Consider the following 19,627-nt stretch of genomic DNA (forward strand, 5'->3'; position numbering starts at 1 on the left):
GGCAGTAATGAGGTCTGGCCGGGTCGATTTTGTGGGCCAGCGCCGGCGTGAAGTATAGGCGCCTCAAAAATTAAAAATGTATTAGCTTATGCCTACTGTTGACGGATACCTCCTTAGTGGCGCGGCAACAGGCAGTCCATTGGACGTCCGTGATAGTAACTCCCAGATCGGTTTCCCATGCCGCACGGACCCTCGCGTCTGAAGCAGGAAGGGCCGCTATACAGAGTCCATACAACCTGGAAACCATATGGGCTCCCGTTTGTGACTGGAGTAGGAAAGTTAGCGCAGCCATGTCATCTGGCGGTAGTGGGAACGAGGAAAACTGCGCTCTAAGCATGGATCGCACTCTGGTCAGGACAAATGAATCCACAAACGTCCGGTTCGTGAAACGCGGATCCTCGGATACCGAAAAAACATGTCCGTCCGGGAATAGGTCTCCTATTGTGGCGAGCTGGTATTTGGACAACGTTTTGCGGACCACTGTCTCCGCGGTGATGGGGAGCCAGTGTGGGTTCGGTAGTGGAACAGCCGGAAAGTACAACACGTCTAACTGGAGCAGTCTACGTAATTGCATCCAAGCCCACGATGTAGTGGACACCGTCTGTATGTCTAGCGGGTCTCGGGGTAAGCCTTTGGGCAATATTGTATTGAGGGCAAGCGGTAGTACCAAGTCTGCTTCAGGCCTCAGATATGGGATCCGAGCGTCTGGATGGAACCAAGGATGTGCATAGGCGCATTGCGCGACTAGGTAGTTAAGATAAAAGTCTGGCACTCCAAAGCCACCTCTTTCATAAGGCAGTGTCAGGATGCGCCACGAGACTCTCGGGTTCTTGTCCCCCCACACCAACCGCAGCAAAAGAGAGCGGAGTTGGGTGAAGAAGATTTGAGTGAGCGGGATCGGTATGTTATTAAATAAATATAGAAACCGGGGAAGTATAATCATTTTGATTATGGCGATACGGCCAGCCATGGAGAGAGGGAGGCGAATCCAATGCGTTATATTATCCTCCAGAAAGTCCAACGCCCGGCCGTAATTCAGACGAATCATGGATACCGTGTCCAGATGAATGTGGATGCCCAGATATTTCACAGAATCAGCATTCCACTCAAGCGGGAACGGACACTCCCAGCGGGCAGTGGAGGGGGTGAGTGGAAAGATGTTGGATTTGTGCCAATTAATACGAAGGCCAGAGTACTCCCCAAAGCGTGTCACCTCTAGCAGCAAAGGCGCCAGATTGGTCTCCGGAGATCTGACATATAGAATGGTATCATCTGCATAGAGGGAGATGAGTACCGGACCCGTCCGAAACTGGAGCCCGCGGTGTAGGTGGTGCTCCTGAAAGTGTCGTACCAAAGGGTCCATGGCCAGGATATATAGTAGGGGGGACAGGGGGCATCCCTGTCTGGTTCCCCGGGAAAGAGGGAAGCTATCAGAGAGCGTGCCATTAAGGCGCAGCCGCGCTCTAGGTGCGGTATAAAGCAGCTCGACCGTGGAGACAAACAGTGACGGCATGCCCATCCGGTTCATGACCGACAGAAAAAACGACCACTCCAGGGAGTCAAACGCCTTCTCGGCATCCAAGAACACCGCAGCCGCCGGTGTACCCGGGTCTATTCTGTGGATCACAGAAAACAGCGTCCGTAGATTAAAGGAGGTGGATCTATGGGGGACGAATCCGGACTGGGCCGGCGAAATGATAGATTCCATAAGTAAAGACAGTCGTGTTGCAAGGACTTTTGCCAAAATCTTGTAGTCAAGATTGAGTAAGGAAAGGGGCCTATACGAGCCAAGCCTCGTGGGGTCCCGTCCCGGTTTAGGAAGTAAAATGATGACTGCTTCTCGTAGTGTGGGAGGCAGACTCCCGGTCTCGAGCGCCTCTGCATACACCTCAATCAGGCGCGGTACCAGTTCCTCTTTGTATTCTTTATAAAAGTCGGCCGAAAAGCCATCTAGACCCGGCGCCGAGGAGCCCTTCAATGCATCAATGGCTTCCACAACGCAGTCCGGAACGATAGGCATCGCCAGAAATTCTTGCATGTGTTTTTCCAGGAATACCATAGAGATCTCGTCGATATAGGGGCCTGGGTCGCGACAGTCAGCAGTCAGAGTGGAGGTGTACAATTCTTTGTAGTAGGATAGGGAGGCATCGCAAATGGCAGGGGTGGTCTGGTGACGAACACCCAGTTCATCCACCATGTCAGAGATGTATGAAGCCTGGCGGGGAGGACGGAGCAATTGGGCCAAGAGCTTGCCAGGCCTATCTCCCTCTCCGTATTGTCTAGCTGAGTGTTGTGCGCAGAGATATGTCAGTTCCCTTTCTGCCGTGTCCCTGAACTCCTGCAGCAGCTCCAGCCTTTTCGCCTCTATCCTACCGCCTGTGTCTGTGAGCGCGTCCACGTCCAGCGTGGCAATTTCATTCTCGATACGTGTCAGGGAGGCACGGATCTCGCGCAGAGCCCCTACGTGTTTATTGATGCAAACCCCTCTAATAGTGGCCTTGAATCCCTCCCACAATGTAGCCCAAGTGTCCACTGTGCCCTCGTTGAGCTCAAAATACTCCTCAATTGCAGTACGAACGTCTTCTTTGAAGACCGGATCAGCTAACGCCTTGCCAGGGAAGCGCCATTGTTTCTCATATCCTCCCAGCCTGGGAACCAGTAGGGTTAGCACAATGGGAGAGTGATCAGACATCGTGCGTGGGAGTGTCGAATGATCTCCTACCCAGCCGGCCACCCCTGGGGAAAGAAGCCAATAGTCAATTCTGGTGCTAGTGTTGTGATATCCAGAGTGATGGGTATAGGCAGGTGCGTTAGAGTGTAAACGGGCCTCGATGTCAATTAGTGGGTAGTGCGTGCACATATCTGTCAGCACAGCGCGTGAGCGGGGTTTACTATCAGGGGAAGAGGAAGTACTGTCTCTGGTAGGGTTCATCAACAGGTTAAAGTCGCCCCCTATCACTAACATGTCAGTGTCCAATCGTAGCAGAGCATCCTGGAGACTCTGGAAGAAGGCGGGGGAATCTGAATTGGGACCGTATACCCCAACAAAGGTGATCTTGAAGCCAAGAAGTATCCCTGTAACTATAACATATCTGCCATCCTCATCAAATATACTGACTGAGTGCACAAATGGGACGCGCCTATGTATCAGTATCGCCACCCCCCTCGCGTATCTGCTATAGCTAGAGAAAAACCTGTGCATGCCCCAGCTTTTTGCAAAGGAGGGAGGAGTCAGACCTCACCAGGTGTGTCTCCTGCAAAAACAATACATCCACCCCATGTCGCGCTGCGTAGTTTAAAACCTGCCGTCTCTTTCTCGTGTCATTTAAACCTCGGACATTCCAAGACATGAGGGTAAGTCTGGAAGGAACAGACCGCTGCCCTACCTTAGCCATTCAAATCCGAATGAATCATAGTAAAACATGTGTGTGCAGAACCGCCGCCTCCCTCCCGCAAAACAGGCATCATTCATAGAGAAAAACTGTGCATTTCCACAAACATTAGAACCAGAGCATAAAACAACCCTCCCCAACCTCCCCCCACCCAGCCACTCCTTAAGCCCTAGGAGGCTATTCCCACCCCGAAGAAGAAAACCAGTATCAACAGACAAAAACAGTTGTCCAGTAATGTACCTGAAAAATAAAGACAAAGTAAAAGAAAAGTACAGCACGGCTCGTGCCATGGGGGTTGGCAACGCTCCGCCATGCGAGAACCGCAATCGGGGCAACATTCAATTCTCAACAAGTATATAAAACACTGCAGAAATTAGCAACATCATGAGATGCATAATACTGAAGTAAATGGCCTGTCAAGGAAAAGATAGTGCAGAAACAAGTCAACCCTGTCCGCTCTCAGCAAAAAGGTCAGCACTAGCCTGCGAGTCCGTGTGTGGCGGAGATCTTTGGGCATCGCCCGAGTTTCGAGGCGACCCCCTGTTTTTGTAGGCTCGACAAAAGTCCTGTGCCTCCGCAGGGGAGTCAAAAATGCGAAACCTGCCATCCACGTCCACTCTGAGCCTGGCAGGGTACAGCATTCCGTAACGTAAGCCCAGTTTGCGCAAAGCAGCCTTGACACCAGTGTACTTACGGCGCGCATCTTGGACCATGATTGTGAAGTCCGGGTAGAAAGAAAGCACATCACCCTGCCACCTAACCTCGCCCGCCTCTCTGGCAGCCTTCAGCGCCGCGTCCCTGTCTCTGAAGTTCATGATTCTGGCTATAATGGGTCGGGGCGGCAGACCTGGATTAGGCCGGGGCCCCAGCGATCTATGTGCGCGCTCCACTACGAAGCCAGCTGCGAACGTGTCTCGACCAAAAAGTTCGATTAGGAGATGCTCCACAAAAGTGTCAAAGCGTCCGGTAGCCGTCGTCTCCGCCACACCAATTATTCGAATATTATTGCGCCTACTGCGCGCTTCCAAATCTTCGTTCTTAATTGCGACGTCTTTAAGGATCTTTTCCACGCGCTCCAATCTTTTCAGCGTCGACGCAGCTCCATCTTCGATGTCGGAGACTCTGGATTCAGCCAAGTCCAGGCGCCTATCGTGCAATTGAATCGTCGTGCCCATGTCCGCCATTTTCTTTTCGAGGGTATCGAAGCGGGAGTCCAAGGCCTTGAATCCTGCACGCATCTCACCCATCATCTCAGCGACCAGACCAGCGGTGTCGTTCGCCGGCGCCTGGCCCCCGGTGTCCGCAGCAGATGTAGGCGAAACCGCAGCCGTACGGAGGGACGCCGTACCGAAGGTAAGCCTCTTCTGGGTGGCATCTTTCTTAACCATGTTGGAAATGGTGGCGGGCAGGTCACCAGCACCGCAGGACCCAGAGACAGCTGCGACCAGTCAGAGTGTCGAGCACAGTCCCAGGACACCCCGCCAACAAGGCGTTCAGGCCGGGACCAATGGATCAGGGGCCCCCGATACCTCCTCGTGGCAGGGCAGGTCCGCACCGCAGAGGCCTCAGACGCCAAGGCCGAGTCACGCAGTACCAGGGGGTCTCCGTGTCGGGGTGGCCACCCCGTCTGGAGCAAAGCGTTAGAGGCCCCTCGTAGTAAGTAGGGCCAGAAGATGGCCGCGTCGAACACTCAGCAGCAGCCGGTAGGACCAGGACTCCGCCAAGACCGGTAGCAAATGGCAGCGTAGTAGGGGGACCAGGCACTCAGGTCAACGAGACACCTTCAGCAAAATTGGGCAAAGTCACACAGGTGATGTAGCCAGCGCCGGACTTGCAAGTGTGCATAGACGTGTGGCAATGGTGGCCGGTGGCAGCAGCATGTGAGCAGGAGAGCGTGTAGTTCCCGGGCCTGCTGGGGGACAGACGTGGGTCTGGGGTGCGCGTTAGCGGTGGGGGCAAAGGTGACGAGCCCCCACCGAGTGCAGCGATGCGTGGCCTCCCAAAGAGCGCCTCAGAGCCCGCCAGTCGCACCCCCCGTCACCCACCACTCAACCCCGGAGCCCGCCGCCCGCTCCCCCCGCCCGCCACCGCACGCCCCAGGCAGTCTCCAAAAATCGAGGCCCCGGCTCCCAAGGCCGGACCAGGCCGCGAGAGCCGGTCGCGTACCGAGGGACCGCCCCTCCACCTGCGGAGACCACCGGGGCAAAGCAGCGGGCCCGGGAGAGCCCTACAGCGACCCCAAGGCCGAGGGGGACAACGAAGAGGCACTGCAGAGTAACGTCTCGCGAGGCACAGCAGGCCTCAGCACCCCTCCGCTGTTCCGCCCGTTCTCGCCGTCCCCCGGCCTCCAAACTCGGTCAGCTGCATCAGGTGGTGTTAGGGGTCGGTGTCAGGCATTTCCCTACCCCAGCGCAGTGCCGGATCTCCTGTGAATGGCCCCGGTCCCTTCTCGCTCGCCGGAGCTCTACAATCAGGCGGCCATTTCGTTCGCCTGCGTAGCCACGCCCCCGAGGGCTGTTGACCATCCCTTCATGTTTGTCCTCGTCCGTTTCCGCGCCCTCGAAAGGGCTGTCCCCAGGGATGGTACTGCCAGTTTTGCTGCTGCTGTCCCTGCTGCTGCTGGCCTTGGTTGTTCCCTGGGTAGCCTTGCTGGAAAGTTTGGTGCAATGTGGTCAGCACGTTACCTCCACTTCTACCATTCTGGCCTCCTCGTGGGTGTGCCTCTTCTCATTACCCTAAACTGCAATGCTCCCATGGACCTTGCTGTTTCGTTGTCCTTCTTGTGCTGTGTCAACTTGTCGTCCACTGATGTGCTGAACAGTTGCTCTCCATTAAAGGGTGTAGTTTAAGATGTTACTTTGAACCTCTGAATTGAATCCCGAAATTCTTGAGCTATGCGTGTCTTCTCTCAGTTACTCCTATCATAATTAGCCTGCTTGATATTTCTGCAGCATCCAATGCCGATTTCAGGCATGTGTTCGCCATGTTCTTTCCTTCTTCTACCAGGTGAGCTGCCCTTTGTTGGTACTGGTCTGGTTGATGCTTTAGGAGCTGCCCCACTTCTTCCTAGTGTTGGTATGCGTGCCTGTTGATCAGGGCGTTGGAATTTGCGATGTGCCAATGTATTACCACATTTCTCTCCACCTTTCTCCCTGTGAGATCCATCTTCCTACTCTCCTTGTCTGGAGGTGGTCCGGCATTCGTGGGAACATTAGCCCTCTTCCTAGCCGTTGCTGCAATTATGAAGTCGGCTGGCACTGACCCTTGTTCGGCATTCTGTCCATCAATTGTTCTTTTTGCATTTGTCACCCCGAGTGGGACGGGTATGCCCAGACGTGGGTCCCGTGCTCTCCATGCCATTGGAGTCAAGCTATCCTGGCTGATGAGGGCTGAAAGCCTGAAACAGGTCCTAGGATGCTCGTTTCCAGTCCAGGGAGGACCTGGCCTGGCAGTTCGGGTAGGACTGTTCCCATTGGGCGCAGGGTCAAGGCCGATTTTCATATGGCTGGGTCCAAACTGGAATGGCATGGTGAGCAAAAAAACAATGGATTTAGGCCCAGATCTCTGTACTGGGGTAAATGTATGACATTGTTCTGCATTCTGTCCATCAATTGTTCTTTTTGGTACTGACCCTTGGATGTATGCTGGGTCCTTTGAAGAATGTTTGTACTTCTCCGTTCTAGGTGTCACAGCTTTGCATACTGCTGGCTCCTTAAAGGGCTCTCTTTCCTGGTCCAGCAGACTAGGGAGCATGGGTAGGAATTGTCTCCTAGTCTGTTGAGGCAGTAGAGTTTCCAGGAGGCAACATGCCTTGGGCTTCTCCTCCTCCATTTTCACTCCATAAGTCTGTAAAGCGTTCTGTATGACCATGTTGTAGATCCCAAGGTTGTCTGGCGACAGGGGCCTCGAAGGGTAAGTGTCTACGCCTTCTTCCGGTGATTCGGCGTCAAGATCTTGCCATTCCACGTCTTGTGCCTCCGAGGATGTCAAATCCCGGTAGGATTGCAGATCTTCGTCGCCTTCTCCCCCGAAATAGTATTCTTCTTCTCGCAGTTCCTCGACTGGTTCAGGCGTTTTTTCGGCGGTTCGCCGTCTTCGTCCCCCTTTCGACTTCCACTTCGACCGCGGTTTCGGTGGAATGGTGTACTGGCTCATCTTCTCGTCGAAGTCCTTGTTCTGCTGTAGGATGCTCGCCATTTCGGCCTCGAGTCTCCTCTTCTTTCTCTCCATCTCGGCGGCATGTTCGGCGTCAAGGGTTGGAGCGCTTCTCTTAGAGGACAACAATGTCGGCCCTGCTTTCCTCGGTGCCGGGGTGTCCTTCTCGAGGGCAACCTGCGACGTTTTTTCGAGGGTTTTTGCCGATTGGGAGTCCTTTTCGAAAGATCCGCTCGGTTGACTGTCCCTGGAGGCTGTTGCTTTGAGTTTCGACGGCATAGCTCCCTTCGAGGACTTAGCTTCACTTCTACGAGTGTCGCTTGGGGCTTTTGCTTCACTCTTTCGAGTGTCGCTTGGATGTTTAGGGGTCGCCGACTCCCTTACCTCCTTCGACGTCTTATCGACCTCAACGATCGTGCAGTCATCCGGTCCTTCGACAATGTTGTCCTCTTCTCCACTGGAGAGGCCTAAGTCTCGTAGCGATGGAGGTGGCCCCTGCATGTTGTGGTTCGCCTTTCTCCGCCTCTACCTTACTCTGAGGGTCTTGGGTGTAAACGCTGAGCAGTCGTCGCAGTCTTCTCTTCTGTGGTCGAGCGGAAGGCAGAGGTTGCAGACTGGATGCTGATCCTTCTGGTCGTACTTGTGGGGGCAATTGGTGCAAAACTTAAATAGTGTTTTGTCCATCCCCGAGCTCAGGGAGCCCCCTGCAAGCGCATTCTCTGTCGAACGTCGATGTTTTGCTCGGTAAACTTCTCCCTCGTCGCTCCGGGTACCTGACCTGTAGTCCGGTGAAGTTGAAAACTTGATTCTTCGTCGAATATCTTCGATTTTGCTGGATTCCTCTGACCAAACCGCGTAAAAAAGAATCTGAAGATGGCGACCAAAGGTGGGAGCTTCCGGAGCACATCAACGTCACGAAGGACACCAAATGATGGTATGTCGACGCCCACCTGGGCCACAGAAAAGGGGAAAAAAAAGAGAACAAAAGACTACAATTTCGGATCCAACCACTAGATGTCGGAATAATGCACAACCTAGTGAATCCAGAAAGATTCACGCTGCAAAAGTGTGTGTGTGTGGTTTTAATGGTTTGTGAGTGGGTGTATGGGTGTGAGTTGGTATGTGAGTGGGTGTGCGTCACTTGGGTGTGTAAGTGGGTGTGTGAGTGCTTGTATGGGTCTGTGAGTGGTTATATGGGTTTGTAAGTGGGTGTGTGAGTGGTTGTGTGGGTGTGTACGTAGATGTGTGAGTGGATATGTGGTGTGTGAGTGGATATGTAGATGTATAGGTGTGTGAGTGGCTCTGTGGATGATGTCATCAGTGATGTCACTGATCATGTCCTGAGTGATGTAATATGTGAGATTATAAGCAGTGTTTTGTGGGGGTGCAAGTTCTAGTTAGCTCAGGTAACTACAACTACTGAATTTCTATGGTTTCGAACATGTAAAATCTGAGCCTAACTATAACATCCCTGTAAACTGTTTTTTTCAGCGAATTGCTAAATTCTTTTTTAAATCCACTCCCTAACTATCCCGGCCCTGTAACCTTTGTTTTCGGGTTGTTTTTTTAGAGAATTTCAAAGGTTTTTTTTATTTTATTTTGTGATGGTGTGGGTGTGTGAGTGGTTGTTTGGGTGTAAAGTGGGTCTGTGAGTAGTTATGAAGGTGAGTGTGTGTATGAGCTGCTGTATGGGTCTGTGAGTAGGTGCGTGAGGGTCTGAGTGCATGAGTACCTATGTGGTGTGTGAGTGGGTGTGTGACTGGCTGTATGGGTCTATGACTGGGTGTGACTGGCTGTATGGGTCTGTGAGGGGCTGTGTGGATCTGTAAGTGGATATATGAGTGGGTGCATTAGTGGGTTTGTAGTTATGTGAATGGTGTATGGGTTAGTAAGCTGGTGTGTGCGTCTGAGTGCATGTGAGTGGCTGAATGGGTGTGTGAGCGGGTGTGTGAGCATCTGTGTATGTCAATAGCTGTGCAAGTGACTGGGCTAGAAGGGAACCTCATCAGCCCCTTTATCCAACAAGAGTACACAGTTTTGCACAAAATGGCTATCCAACTGAAGTACTTTCTACTGGTTAATTAGTAAGTTCTGCGTCATTGGGTAAATGTCTAGTGCATATTCTACTTCACAGCTGGGTAATGGACCACATGCAAATGTCTCCAGTGACCTTATGTGCATATAATGTTGGCAATGTGATTGTTCCTCAAGAGGGTTGAACCACAAATCTGTGATAACATGAATCCTCATCTAGAGAAGAGGACGAAACTACAAAGAGGGAACTCTCCACCACACAAGGGTACTTCCTGTTAACTATTTGAAGTAAGTGCTTCTTTGTTTGATGGAGATGTCATCAATCATCAAAATTCTGCTGCATCAAGACTAGTCACTAAAAGCGGCGGGAAACACTCTCGGGGGTCCTTTTGGGAAGCAGCCCATCAACGTGGGAAAATGCGGGAAGACCTTTGTACAGTACTAAGGAAAATGAGGAGGGCCAAATGGGCAGACGTTGCAGATTTCAAACATTTGCATACTCAGGGTAATAAAAAGGGAGAACTGTGAACTCTGCTCTCAAGACGAGAAATAAATCACTCGTCACTGTCACTACAGACCAGATTGCGCTCCAACAGATCAACGATGCATTCACCTCCATTAAGGATGTCAGATTGTTTTTCAAAGTGGAATATGAGAGTAAACACACTTGCTTTGCCAAGCCCAAGATTAGGATCATTAGTGTTTTACAAAAGTGGAGCTTCAACTGGGGTATCTGATGCATTTATATTTGTAAGTGCTTCTCGTTGAGGTTTAATTTCTGTGAAATTAACATCAGGGCCATAATGGAAGCTCATTTTTTCCAAGTAGAGTCTATAGTTTTGATGAAAATGTCTACTCAACTGGCTTACTTCCTACCGGTCAATTAATAAGTGCTACCTCATCGGGCAAATGTCTAGAGCATAATCTACACTACAGCTATGCAAAGGACCACAAGTTAATGTCTCCAGTGACCTAGTGTGTATGTAATTTAGGCAATGTGATTGTTCCTCGATCGTCTTTCTCCATAAATCTGTGATAACATGAATCCTCGTCAAGAGAACATGACCAGACTAAAAAGAGCTGAATCTCCACCAAATAGGGATACTTCCTCTGAACTATTGTCATGTCCTTTAGGATAGTCCCATCATGTACATACCAATCACATACATTTTGTCCACACGACATAACGGTCCTAACACGGGTGACCTTTTATCTAGTAGCTTACATCTGTCTCTCCGACATCAGACTCCTGGTACCCTATTTTAATCCCTGTACCGGACGTACATAAACATGTCCCCAGGCACAGCAGATTTATTCTGTATAAGCGTCACCACATTTTTCATCCATGGCCAACAGCTTGCTGTGCTTGATCATGTTTGTTTGCTCAGGATTAGCAGAGGATTAGCGAATGTAATTAAAATGTATCAATTCTAGAAGAAACCCTGGAGTAACCACTTTAGTATAAAAGACCCTCACTCCCCCTTACAGAACATAGGAGAATTCCTTCCAGGCTGGACCGAGAATCTGCAGGCTGATCCTTCAACCGGAGACCTAACATCCCTTGCGGGGTGCCATCCTCAACCTCAACACAGAGACAAGGTCCTTCATTCAGAACCATCAGGTGAGGGGTTAGCACTTCCCTGGGGGTCTCTTGACTCCATTAGGATGAAAACAAGTTACTTACCTGTAACTTTGGTTCCCCAGTATTGGTAACTTTCATAGATTCCCATGCTTTGTATCATTCCCCGTTGTCGGAATGGGAGCCTCGGTAAATAGAAAAATACCATAGCAGTAGGTACACAAGAGAAAGAAAGGCCTAGGCCTTATCTCATTTTGTAGCATATCCACCTCTTTTTATAAAAGAGACCAAAAAAGTTGCAACAACCAATCAGAATAGCCTCACCCCATAGAACTCTCCTGAGAGAGCCTCAGAGCCTCAGATTTTCTACCGCACGTTGTGTAAGGGAGTCTCCTCTGAGCTCTGCTCAGTTTTCTTTCTACAAACTTGGGATTCAACTATTTTTCTTCAAGATATGTCAGATAAAGCGAAGAAGGCCTTATTTAAGGCTTGTGCTACCTGTTCAAAGAAAAGACTATATATGGAGGACAAGCATAAGGATTGTATTTACTGCTTGTACCCAGACTACAAAGCCACTGATTGCAAGATCTGCAGAACCTTCTCCACTAAGACATTGAGAGACAGGGAAGGAAGACTTTTGACCTGGATACAAAAAATGAAGTCTCGGAAGGAGGTCATTTCCAGTGACAGCGAAGATTCCTCCTCAGCTTCTTCATCAAGGAGATCTAAGAAGAGGGTTAGGTCTTCCCCTTCAACATCAACTGAGCCCCCTTTTAAGGCCTCTCAAAGACGTCTGATAGGTCTAGTAGGTCTAGTCCCTGAGAGGTGCAAAGGAGAAAGAGATTTGCGTCTGAGGTGATTTCCACTCAGAAGGGGTCTCAAGTGCCTTCTGTTCTCTCTCCAACACCTGAGAAGGCAAAAAGTTTTAAAAAACCGGCTTCCCTACCTCAAGAGGGGAAAATTGTGAAGAAAACCCGCTCGTCGACGATGGTATCTTCAGGTACGTCGACAAAAAGTTCCAATACTGGGGCAAATATCCTAACACATACACAATGCTTCACCTACATATCTAGGCTAGGTACATTTAGGTAGGCTACGCATCGTAGGAGTACGCCATTGCTATTGTTTTATATAATCTGCTTTAATTTCAGACCCCCCAGGATATAGCGGCATGTATGCGCAAATTTAGCGGCTTAAAAATGGAAATTTAGCGGCACAAATATGGAAATTTAGCGGCATTTTTGCGGCATTATATTTGGCCCTTTTTCCTACAACAAACACAGATATCTTAGCTTTTTTAGGTATTTAACAACATGAAACTATGTATATTTGGTTTAATTACAATGTAGACACTTTGTTTCCCTCGCAAAGCATGTACAGAAGTTAGGTATGGTATTAACAGCCAACAGAAAGCTAGATTACAACAGCAATGCCAGAGTTAAACCAATGGCAAGCTGCATAACAAATTACATCAAGTTTCAGACAACATACACATTACTTTAGTCTCGCTGAGACAGCGCATGCAGCGCATGCGCTGCTAAGCCGAGACCTAAAAATTCGTAATGCGTCGCTGGGACATGTAAACAACAGTAGATGACAGACTGGTGTTATCCAGGTTTTCCTGTAGTCAGCGGAGGTGGGACAGAAAAAAAGAAAATGATCAAGAGTCTCTGATCGAGTATGTCATGTAGGACAATATAATGTTACAACTGCATTTCCCCATGTGCTTCTTCTTGAGTTTAAAAAGGTAGAGCCCCAAGTCTAAATTGAATGTACTGAACTTTTGCCTGTGGGGGTTCGATGTCATCCATGAATGGTTCAAAACCATACCCTCCTTTAAAACTTAAAAAGCTAGTAGTTGAAGTGGCATGTGCAATGCCTTCTACACTTTGGAATTCCATACGCTCCCAAAACCTTTTATAATTTAAATCATGCCGTTCTACAAATTTATCACATTTATTAAAAATCGATGTAGCAGTCTAGCAGCATTTTCTCTGAGCTCATGATGCATTGGTTTGTTTGGGTAGACCAGGTATACGTATGAGATAAAGTACCCCCTTGATGGATATTGCAAGTCACGGAGAAGTTCCAAGGGACATGTAGGCTTACAAACTCACAACGCCACAGGCTCCCCTGCATCCACCTCCTTTATACTGACTAACGGTAGCTATTCCCTAAAGCATTGTGATGTATCAAGTCACTTGTAATAACTTATTACAGATGACTTGATGAACAAGGAAATTATTCCCTAATGCCGGCCTCAGTAAGAAGCAGGCAAGTATTACAGTGTAGGAGCCACGTAGTGACGTATGCACTATGCGCGAACAGCCAATAAGATGTTATCATTTCTTTTGCTGTCTGCCGGAGACCTTTTTCACGGCCAAAAGGGTAAATATCGCGGGAATTGCGCTCCTCTGCTGATTTCGCGATTATTTTGCAAATCGCGAAATCGTGAAATGCTGGAGGGTCTGTTTATTCATCTTGTTAGCACTATGGTAGAAATGTATCTGCTATTTATGATATTGGTACTAGCGATCACATTTGTCTGCTCCTGTCTTTTGATTGTCACAGCGAATATGTTTCACACTAGTCCGACCAATAAATAATTATTGAAACCGTTCCAATAGTCCTATGTGTATTCTGAAAAAAGTAAGCACGAGTGACTAAGCGAAAGATACCGTATCGTTTTCCACGATACCTGAGGAATCAGGGCTGTCATGTTCAGTGGTTGCCAGAACCTACAAACACCACTGTAGACTACAGGAGGGTGGTAGTGGCACTGTAGAGCTAGCAGGTCTAACGGCTGACTCATCCAGAGTCTGTCTGCACACCAAGCCCCCAGTTTAGGTCATCCAAAATGCGGAGGGTCCTAGGAACTACACAACACTTTATGAAGTAAAGAGGAGGGGAGCCCCCCTCCCAGGGCTGATTTTGGCCCTGGGGACTCAATCCCCCAGGGCCCAGCCTTTTGATGCTAGGAATGCCTAAGAGCCCACCAGGGAACCCAGTGTGCAGCGTTGGGGACCGCGGGGAAAGTCTCAATGGCCCCGCAGTCCCTTTTTTCTACCCACCTCCATCGGGAGCAGGCATTACTCCCGCACACCGGGAGCAGCAATAAGTAATGTTCACTGCAATTTTTTTATCTGTTTTTATCTGTTTTCCTGCCAGATGAAAAACCCACTCCTAGCGAGTGAGAGCAGTTTTCCTGCTTCCGCCCACTGGGAGCAGACTTAGTTTGCTCTTGCTTGGCGGGAGCTGTCAAAGCTCGTCCACCAAGCGAAAGCAAACTGCTATCTCCCTACAGTGGGCACTTCCGGCGATATGGAGCCAGTCCTGGAGGATGGTGATACCCCAGGCCATTAATGGCTCCAGGAAGCACGGCACCCTTCTTTAGTTTGCATAGGGCATGATGTTCCTGGGGGTCAAAAACGGCCACGGAGTGGGGTCACTTGGCCCTCCTACTTTACTTTCAGCCATGCCCTGGAGAGTAGGTGGTCCCCGGGGCCAAATATGGCTTGGAAGAGGAGCTGCGCTATCCCCCTCCCCCTCCCCCTTATTAGTAGTTTGTGCCCCGGTGGGGTGGGGGTCCCTGGGGAAATTCTAAACATTGGAAGGGTCCACGGGTCCCCCTCTTATGTGGACATATCCCATGGAGGTGGTAGCCTCAGGACCTTTGTTAATAATTTTAAAAATAAACCCTGCAGTGGCGGGGCTCCCCGGGGCTTAAACTGCCCTTTTGTTTAATTAATGCTTGCCCCCGGGACCTGGCCAACCCGGGGGCTGAGAAAAGAGAAATAAAGCACAGAAAACACGGCTTTCTTTTTTTTTGCAGAGATTCGCGGCTCCACTGATTTTTTTTATGCATTTCTGCCCTGGAAATGGTCCCTTGGGGGTCACAGTATTTTTACTATGGCCTTTCTCTTTTTTTGTTTTACCTTTATGCTTCTGCCTCGGCTGAGTTTGACTCCCAAAATTGCTGCCAACACTTCCTGGTTGAAGCATTGACAGCCAATCAGATTGGTTGGATTTACGGAGCATCCGCGTCCCTAGATATACAAACTTGGTTTTCTTTAATATCTCGAAAACTACTGAACAGATTTACACCAAATCAATAAAAGGGCTCTTTATAGAACCAAGGGCTACCTCTCTGCCAAATTTGGTGTAATTATGTCCAGCAGTTCGGGCTGTAGTCGTGTCTGAATTCCCTATGGGACACGGCATGAGGAAAATTAATTTTGGGACCCCCCCTTTTTCTTGGTCCCTGTTTGACGAAGCACACCAAAATTTTCATCACACAGATGAACTCAGGGGCATACTAGTTTTGAGGATTTTATGACAATTCGTCAAACGGCGCTAACGTTTTTGGCAAAACAAAAAACCCTCCTACGGAAACCATGTCCTGACTATAACTACCTACTGGCAACCACCAGTATGATATTTTGATCCTACTGGCAGTTGCCGTAAGGTAGTTATAGTTATGACCTACTTTCCAAAGGTAAAAGTATTTTTTGTTGTGCTGAGAGCTTTGGCGCAGTTTGACGAATCGTCTAGAAATTTTCAAAACTAGTGTACACCTCTCTTCAGCTACTGTCTGGAACGTTTCGGGGTGATCTGTAAAGAGGGCCAATAAAAGGGGGGGGGGGTCAAATGTGTTTTCCCCATGAAATTTTCCATAGGGATTTTGCACACTACTGCAGCCCAAACCGCTGGACGGAATTACACCAAATTTGGCAGGGAGCTATCTCTTGGTACTGAAAGATCCCTTTTTGGGCTTTGGTGTAAATCCATTCAATAGTTTGAGCTATTAAAGAAAAAATACATTTGTATATCTAGAGACGCGGATCTTCCGTGGAACCAACGGATCTCAGCGTAACAGACCTCAGCTGAGATCTGATTGACTGCCAACACTTTAACCAGGAAGTGTTTGCAGCCATTTTGGGGCTCAGACTCAGCCGAGTCCCCCAAAAATGTTTAAAGAGAAGGGAGCAGGGTATGAATACTCTGACCCCCTAGGCCTGGTGGTGGGTCCAACAGTAGGTCAAAATATTTTTTTTTTTTATTTTGCAGCAAAATAGCAGTGGATCAGCAAATTTGCGGCAACCGTTTTAAAATAACCAAAAAATAAAAATCCAAGAGCGGTCTCTGGTGCCTGTTTACAGTTCAGCACCCGGGTGGGACAAGTCCCAGGGGTGGAGTCCACCACCTGCCCAGGACAACGCCAAACATAAGATACCAGGAGAGAGGGGCCATGCGCACCCCCTTACAAGGCCCCGGGGACCACTACATTCCCGGAGCCATGCCAATTTATCTATGTGGGCCCATACCTGGGGCATTTACGGCCCGGGGACCACCACCTCCCCAGGGCAGGTCCTCCGGTAACACATGAAGGGTAGGGCACGGCCCCATTTCCTGGAGCCATTAATGTCCCTGGGGACCACCACCCCCAGGGCCAGATCCCTATGTCCTGAGGTGCCCACTCTTGGGACAGTTATTTGCAGTCTCTTTACGGAACCTTTGACAGCTCCTGCCAAGCAAAAGCAAACAGTAAGTCCGCTATCTGCGGGTGGGAGCAGGAAAATTGTTCCTGCTTGCTAGGAGCAGACTTTTGAACTGTTTTCCTGCCCGCTGCCAAGTGAGCAGGAAAACAGATGAAAGAATTGCTCCTGCACGCAGGGAGCAGCATTTTTTGCGGTTACCTGAATGTGGGAACAAATGTTGGCTCCCATTGGAGGCGGCAACGACCGCAGGAGCATTAAGGCTCCTCCAGCGGTCCCCAACATTGCACCCTGGGTGGGGCTAGGGCACCTAGGAACAAGTGCCCCCTTCCCTTGAACTAACTGGTCAGGCCCTGGGGGATGGGGTGCTACGGGCCAAAATCAGCCCAGGGAGGAGAGCCGCAAGACCCCCTCACCCATTCATTCTTGGTGGGGTCCCAGTGAGAATGTTCCCCAGGGGATGGGGCCCCCTCCCCTTCTGAAAATGACAAAATATTCCACCTTCTTGGGCTTGGCAAAGTCAAAGCACGTGTGATTTCTGTGTAATTCCACATTGAAAAATAATCTGAAATCCTTGCTGGAGGCGAATGCATTGTTGATCTATCAGAGCGCAATCTGTATTGACTGTGACGAATGAGTTCTTTCTTGTCATCTCCTGGTGAGAATATAGTGCATTGTTCTCCCTTTAAATTACTACGACAATGTAAATGTGGGAAATCACTTGCAAGCTCCCCCCATTTGGCCATGCACCATTCAACTTTGTAGTAGGCAAAGGTCTTCCCACCTTTTCCCGTGTTGGACAGCTTACTAAAAGCCCCATCCCACCCAGAGCGCATTTCCCGCTGATTTTGGTGACACAATCTATATGCAGAGGAATCAGAGGACCTCTCCACCAAACAAAGAAGCACTTACTTCATACAGTTAGGAGGAAGTTCCAGTGTTTGGTGGCGATTCACCTCTTGGTAGTCTTAGTATCTTCTATATAGGTTTCTGGAAGAAGTCGTGTGAGGAACAATCACACTGCCAAAATTAAATGCACCTAAGGTCACTGGAGACATTTGCGCCTGATCTATTACGTAGCTGTAGTGTAAAATGTGCACAAGACATTTACCCAACAAGTTAACACTTACTAATTAACCAATAGAAAGTGTTCCAATTGGGTAGGCATATGTGCAAAACTGTGGACTTTTGTTGGATAAAGGGGCAGGTGAGGGTCCCTTCCTGCCCAGTCACTCACACAGCTTCTAACACACCCATTAAGCCACTCTCACATCCACTCTCAGACCCACACAGCCACTCACATACCCACTCAAACACCCATAGTCACTCACACACCCGCAAAACCACTGACACACACACTCAGACCAATACAGCTACCCACATAAACACCCTGTCACAAACCCACACCCTTAAGAAATACAAAGTTAAAACCCCTCGAAATTCAGGTGAGAAAAAAGGTTAAAAGAGTCGTTATTGTTAGGAAATAGCATTACAAACCTGTAGAAATTCACTGAAAAAAACAAAGGTTACATGGACATTATAGTAAGGCTCACATTTCACATGCACAAAACCATAGAAATGTAGCAGTTATAATTCCCTGAGCTAATTATAACTTATGACCCCGCAATGCACTGCTTATGACCTCACATATGACATGGTCAGTGACATTACTGATAGCATTGCTGATGACATCTTATACGACATCCACAGAACCACTCACACACCCACACAACTACCCACACACCGACTCAAACACTCATACAACCACTTATACAACCATTCACAGATCCATCAACCACTCACACACCCAGTCACAAACTCATTCCAACACTCACACGCCCAACTCACAGATCCATACAACCACTCACACCCACCTACACACCGACACAACCTTTCACACACCCATCCACACAACTACTCACACCCATACCACTCACACATCCACTTACAGACCCATACAACCATTCACACACCTACTCACAGAACCATACAACCCCTCACACACCCACACAACCAAATCCAACACCCGCCCACACACCCATATAACCACTCACACACCCGCACAATTACTCACACACCAGCACAACCAGACGCCTGCACAATCACAAACACCCACACAACCACCCCCACCTGCACAACCACACATACCGTACCACTCACACCAACTCGCAGATCCATACAACCACTCAAACTCCCATACCACCACTCACATCCAATTACAGACCCATGCAACCATTCACAAACCCACTCGCTTAGACCCATATAACCACTCACACATCCTCACACACCCGCACAACTCAGATGACATTTGAAATAGTATCACTCAGTAGTAGTACAGAAAGGATAGTAATTTAACTATTGAAATAGCTTAGTATATATCTTTAAGTCTCAGAAACATCTTCGAAATATTTACACTCGCTAGAGGATGTCATCAGTAATGTCACTGACCATGTCATGAGTGATGTAATATGTGAGGTCAAAGGCAGTGCATTGCGGGGGCGCAAGTTAAAGTTAGCGCAGGCACCTTTAACAGTTGAATTTCTATGATTTTGTGCATGTGAAATCTGAGCCTAACTATAGAGAGATAGATAGATATAGACAGAGCGAGAGATAGTCTGTAACTAACATGGAGCCACCAAAAATGTTACTGAAAGAATAACTATTACCTTACAGTCCAGCAACCTTTGAGCAAGCTCAGCATCCTCATGGGTGCAATTCCCAGAGAAATAGGTGGTGATGCCCTGAATAAAGGTAGATAAGTAAAGGTAGGTAAAAAGTTCATTTCAGAAGAACAGCCTTACAAACAACCAAACTCTGAAGTTAATAAAAACATTTTCCAAATCAGGAAAAGGTATAGAACATAGGTATTAAACAAAACTCACCCATTTTGCCTAAATCACAATGATTAAGTATTTTTATATCAACACACTGTTCAGTTTGCAAACGCAATATATATTTCTAAGGTTTCTGTG

General features: G+C 48.8%; 1 protein-coding gene across 2 annotated transcripts in view; it reads right to left on the reverse strand.

Moving 5' to 3' along the window:
• The window catches only part of DPP3 (dipeptidyl peptidase 3), a 468,907-nt gene that overhangs the window by 295,406 nt on the left and 153,874 nt on the right, over positions 1–19,627 (reverse strand). For both annotated transcript variants that reach the window (XM_078660787.1, XM_078660788.1), the window contains exon 5: positions 19,322–19,396. In XM_078660787.1, the coding sequence (XP_078516913.1) occupies positions 19,322–19,396 (75 nt within the window). The remainder of the gene's footprint in view (positions 1–19,321; positions 19,397–19,627) is intronic.

The sequence above is a fragment of the Lissotriton helveticus genome, chromosome 9 (genome assembly GCF_964261635.1).
Source record: "Lissotriton helveticus chromosome 9, aLisHel1.1, whole genome shotgun sequence".
Classification (NCBI taxonomy): domain Eukaryota; kingdom Metazoa; phylum Chordata; class Amphibia; order Caudata; family Salamandridae; genus Lissotriton; species Lissotriton helveticus.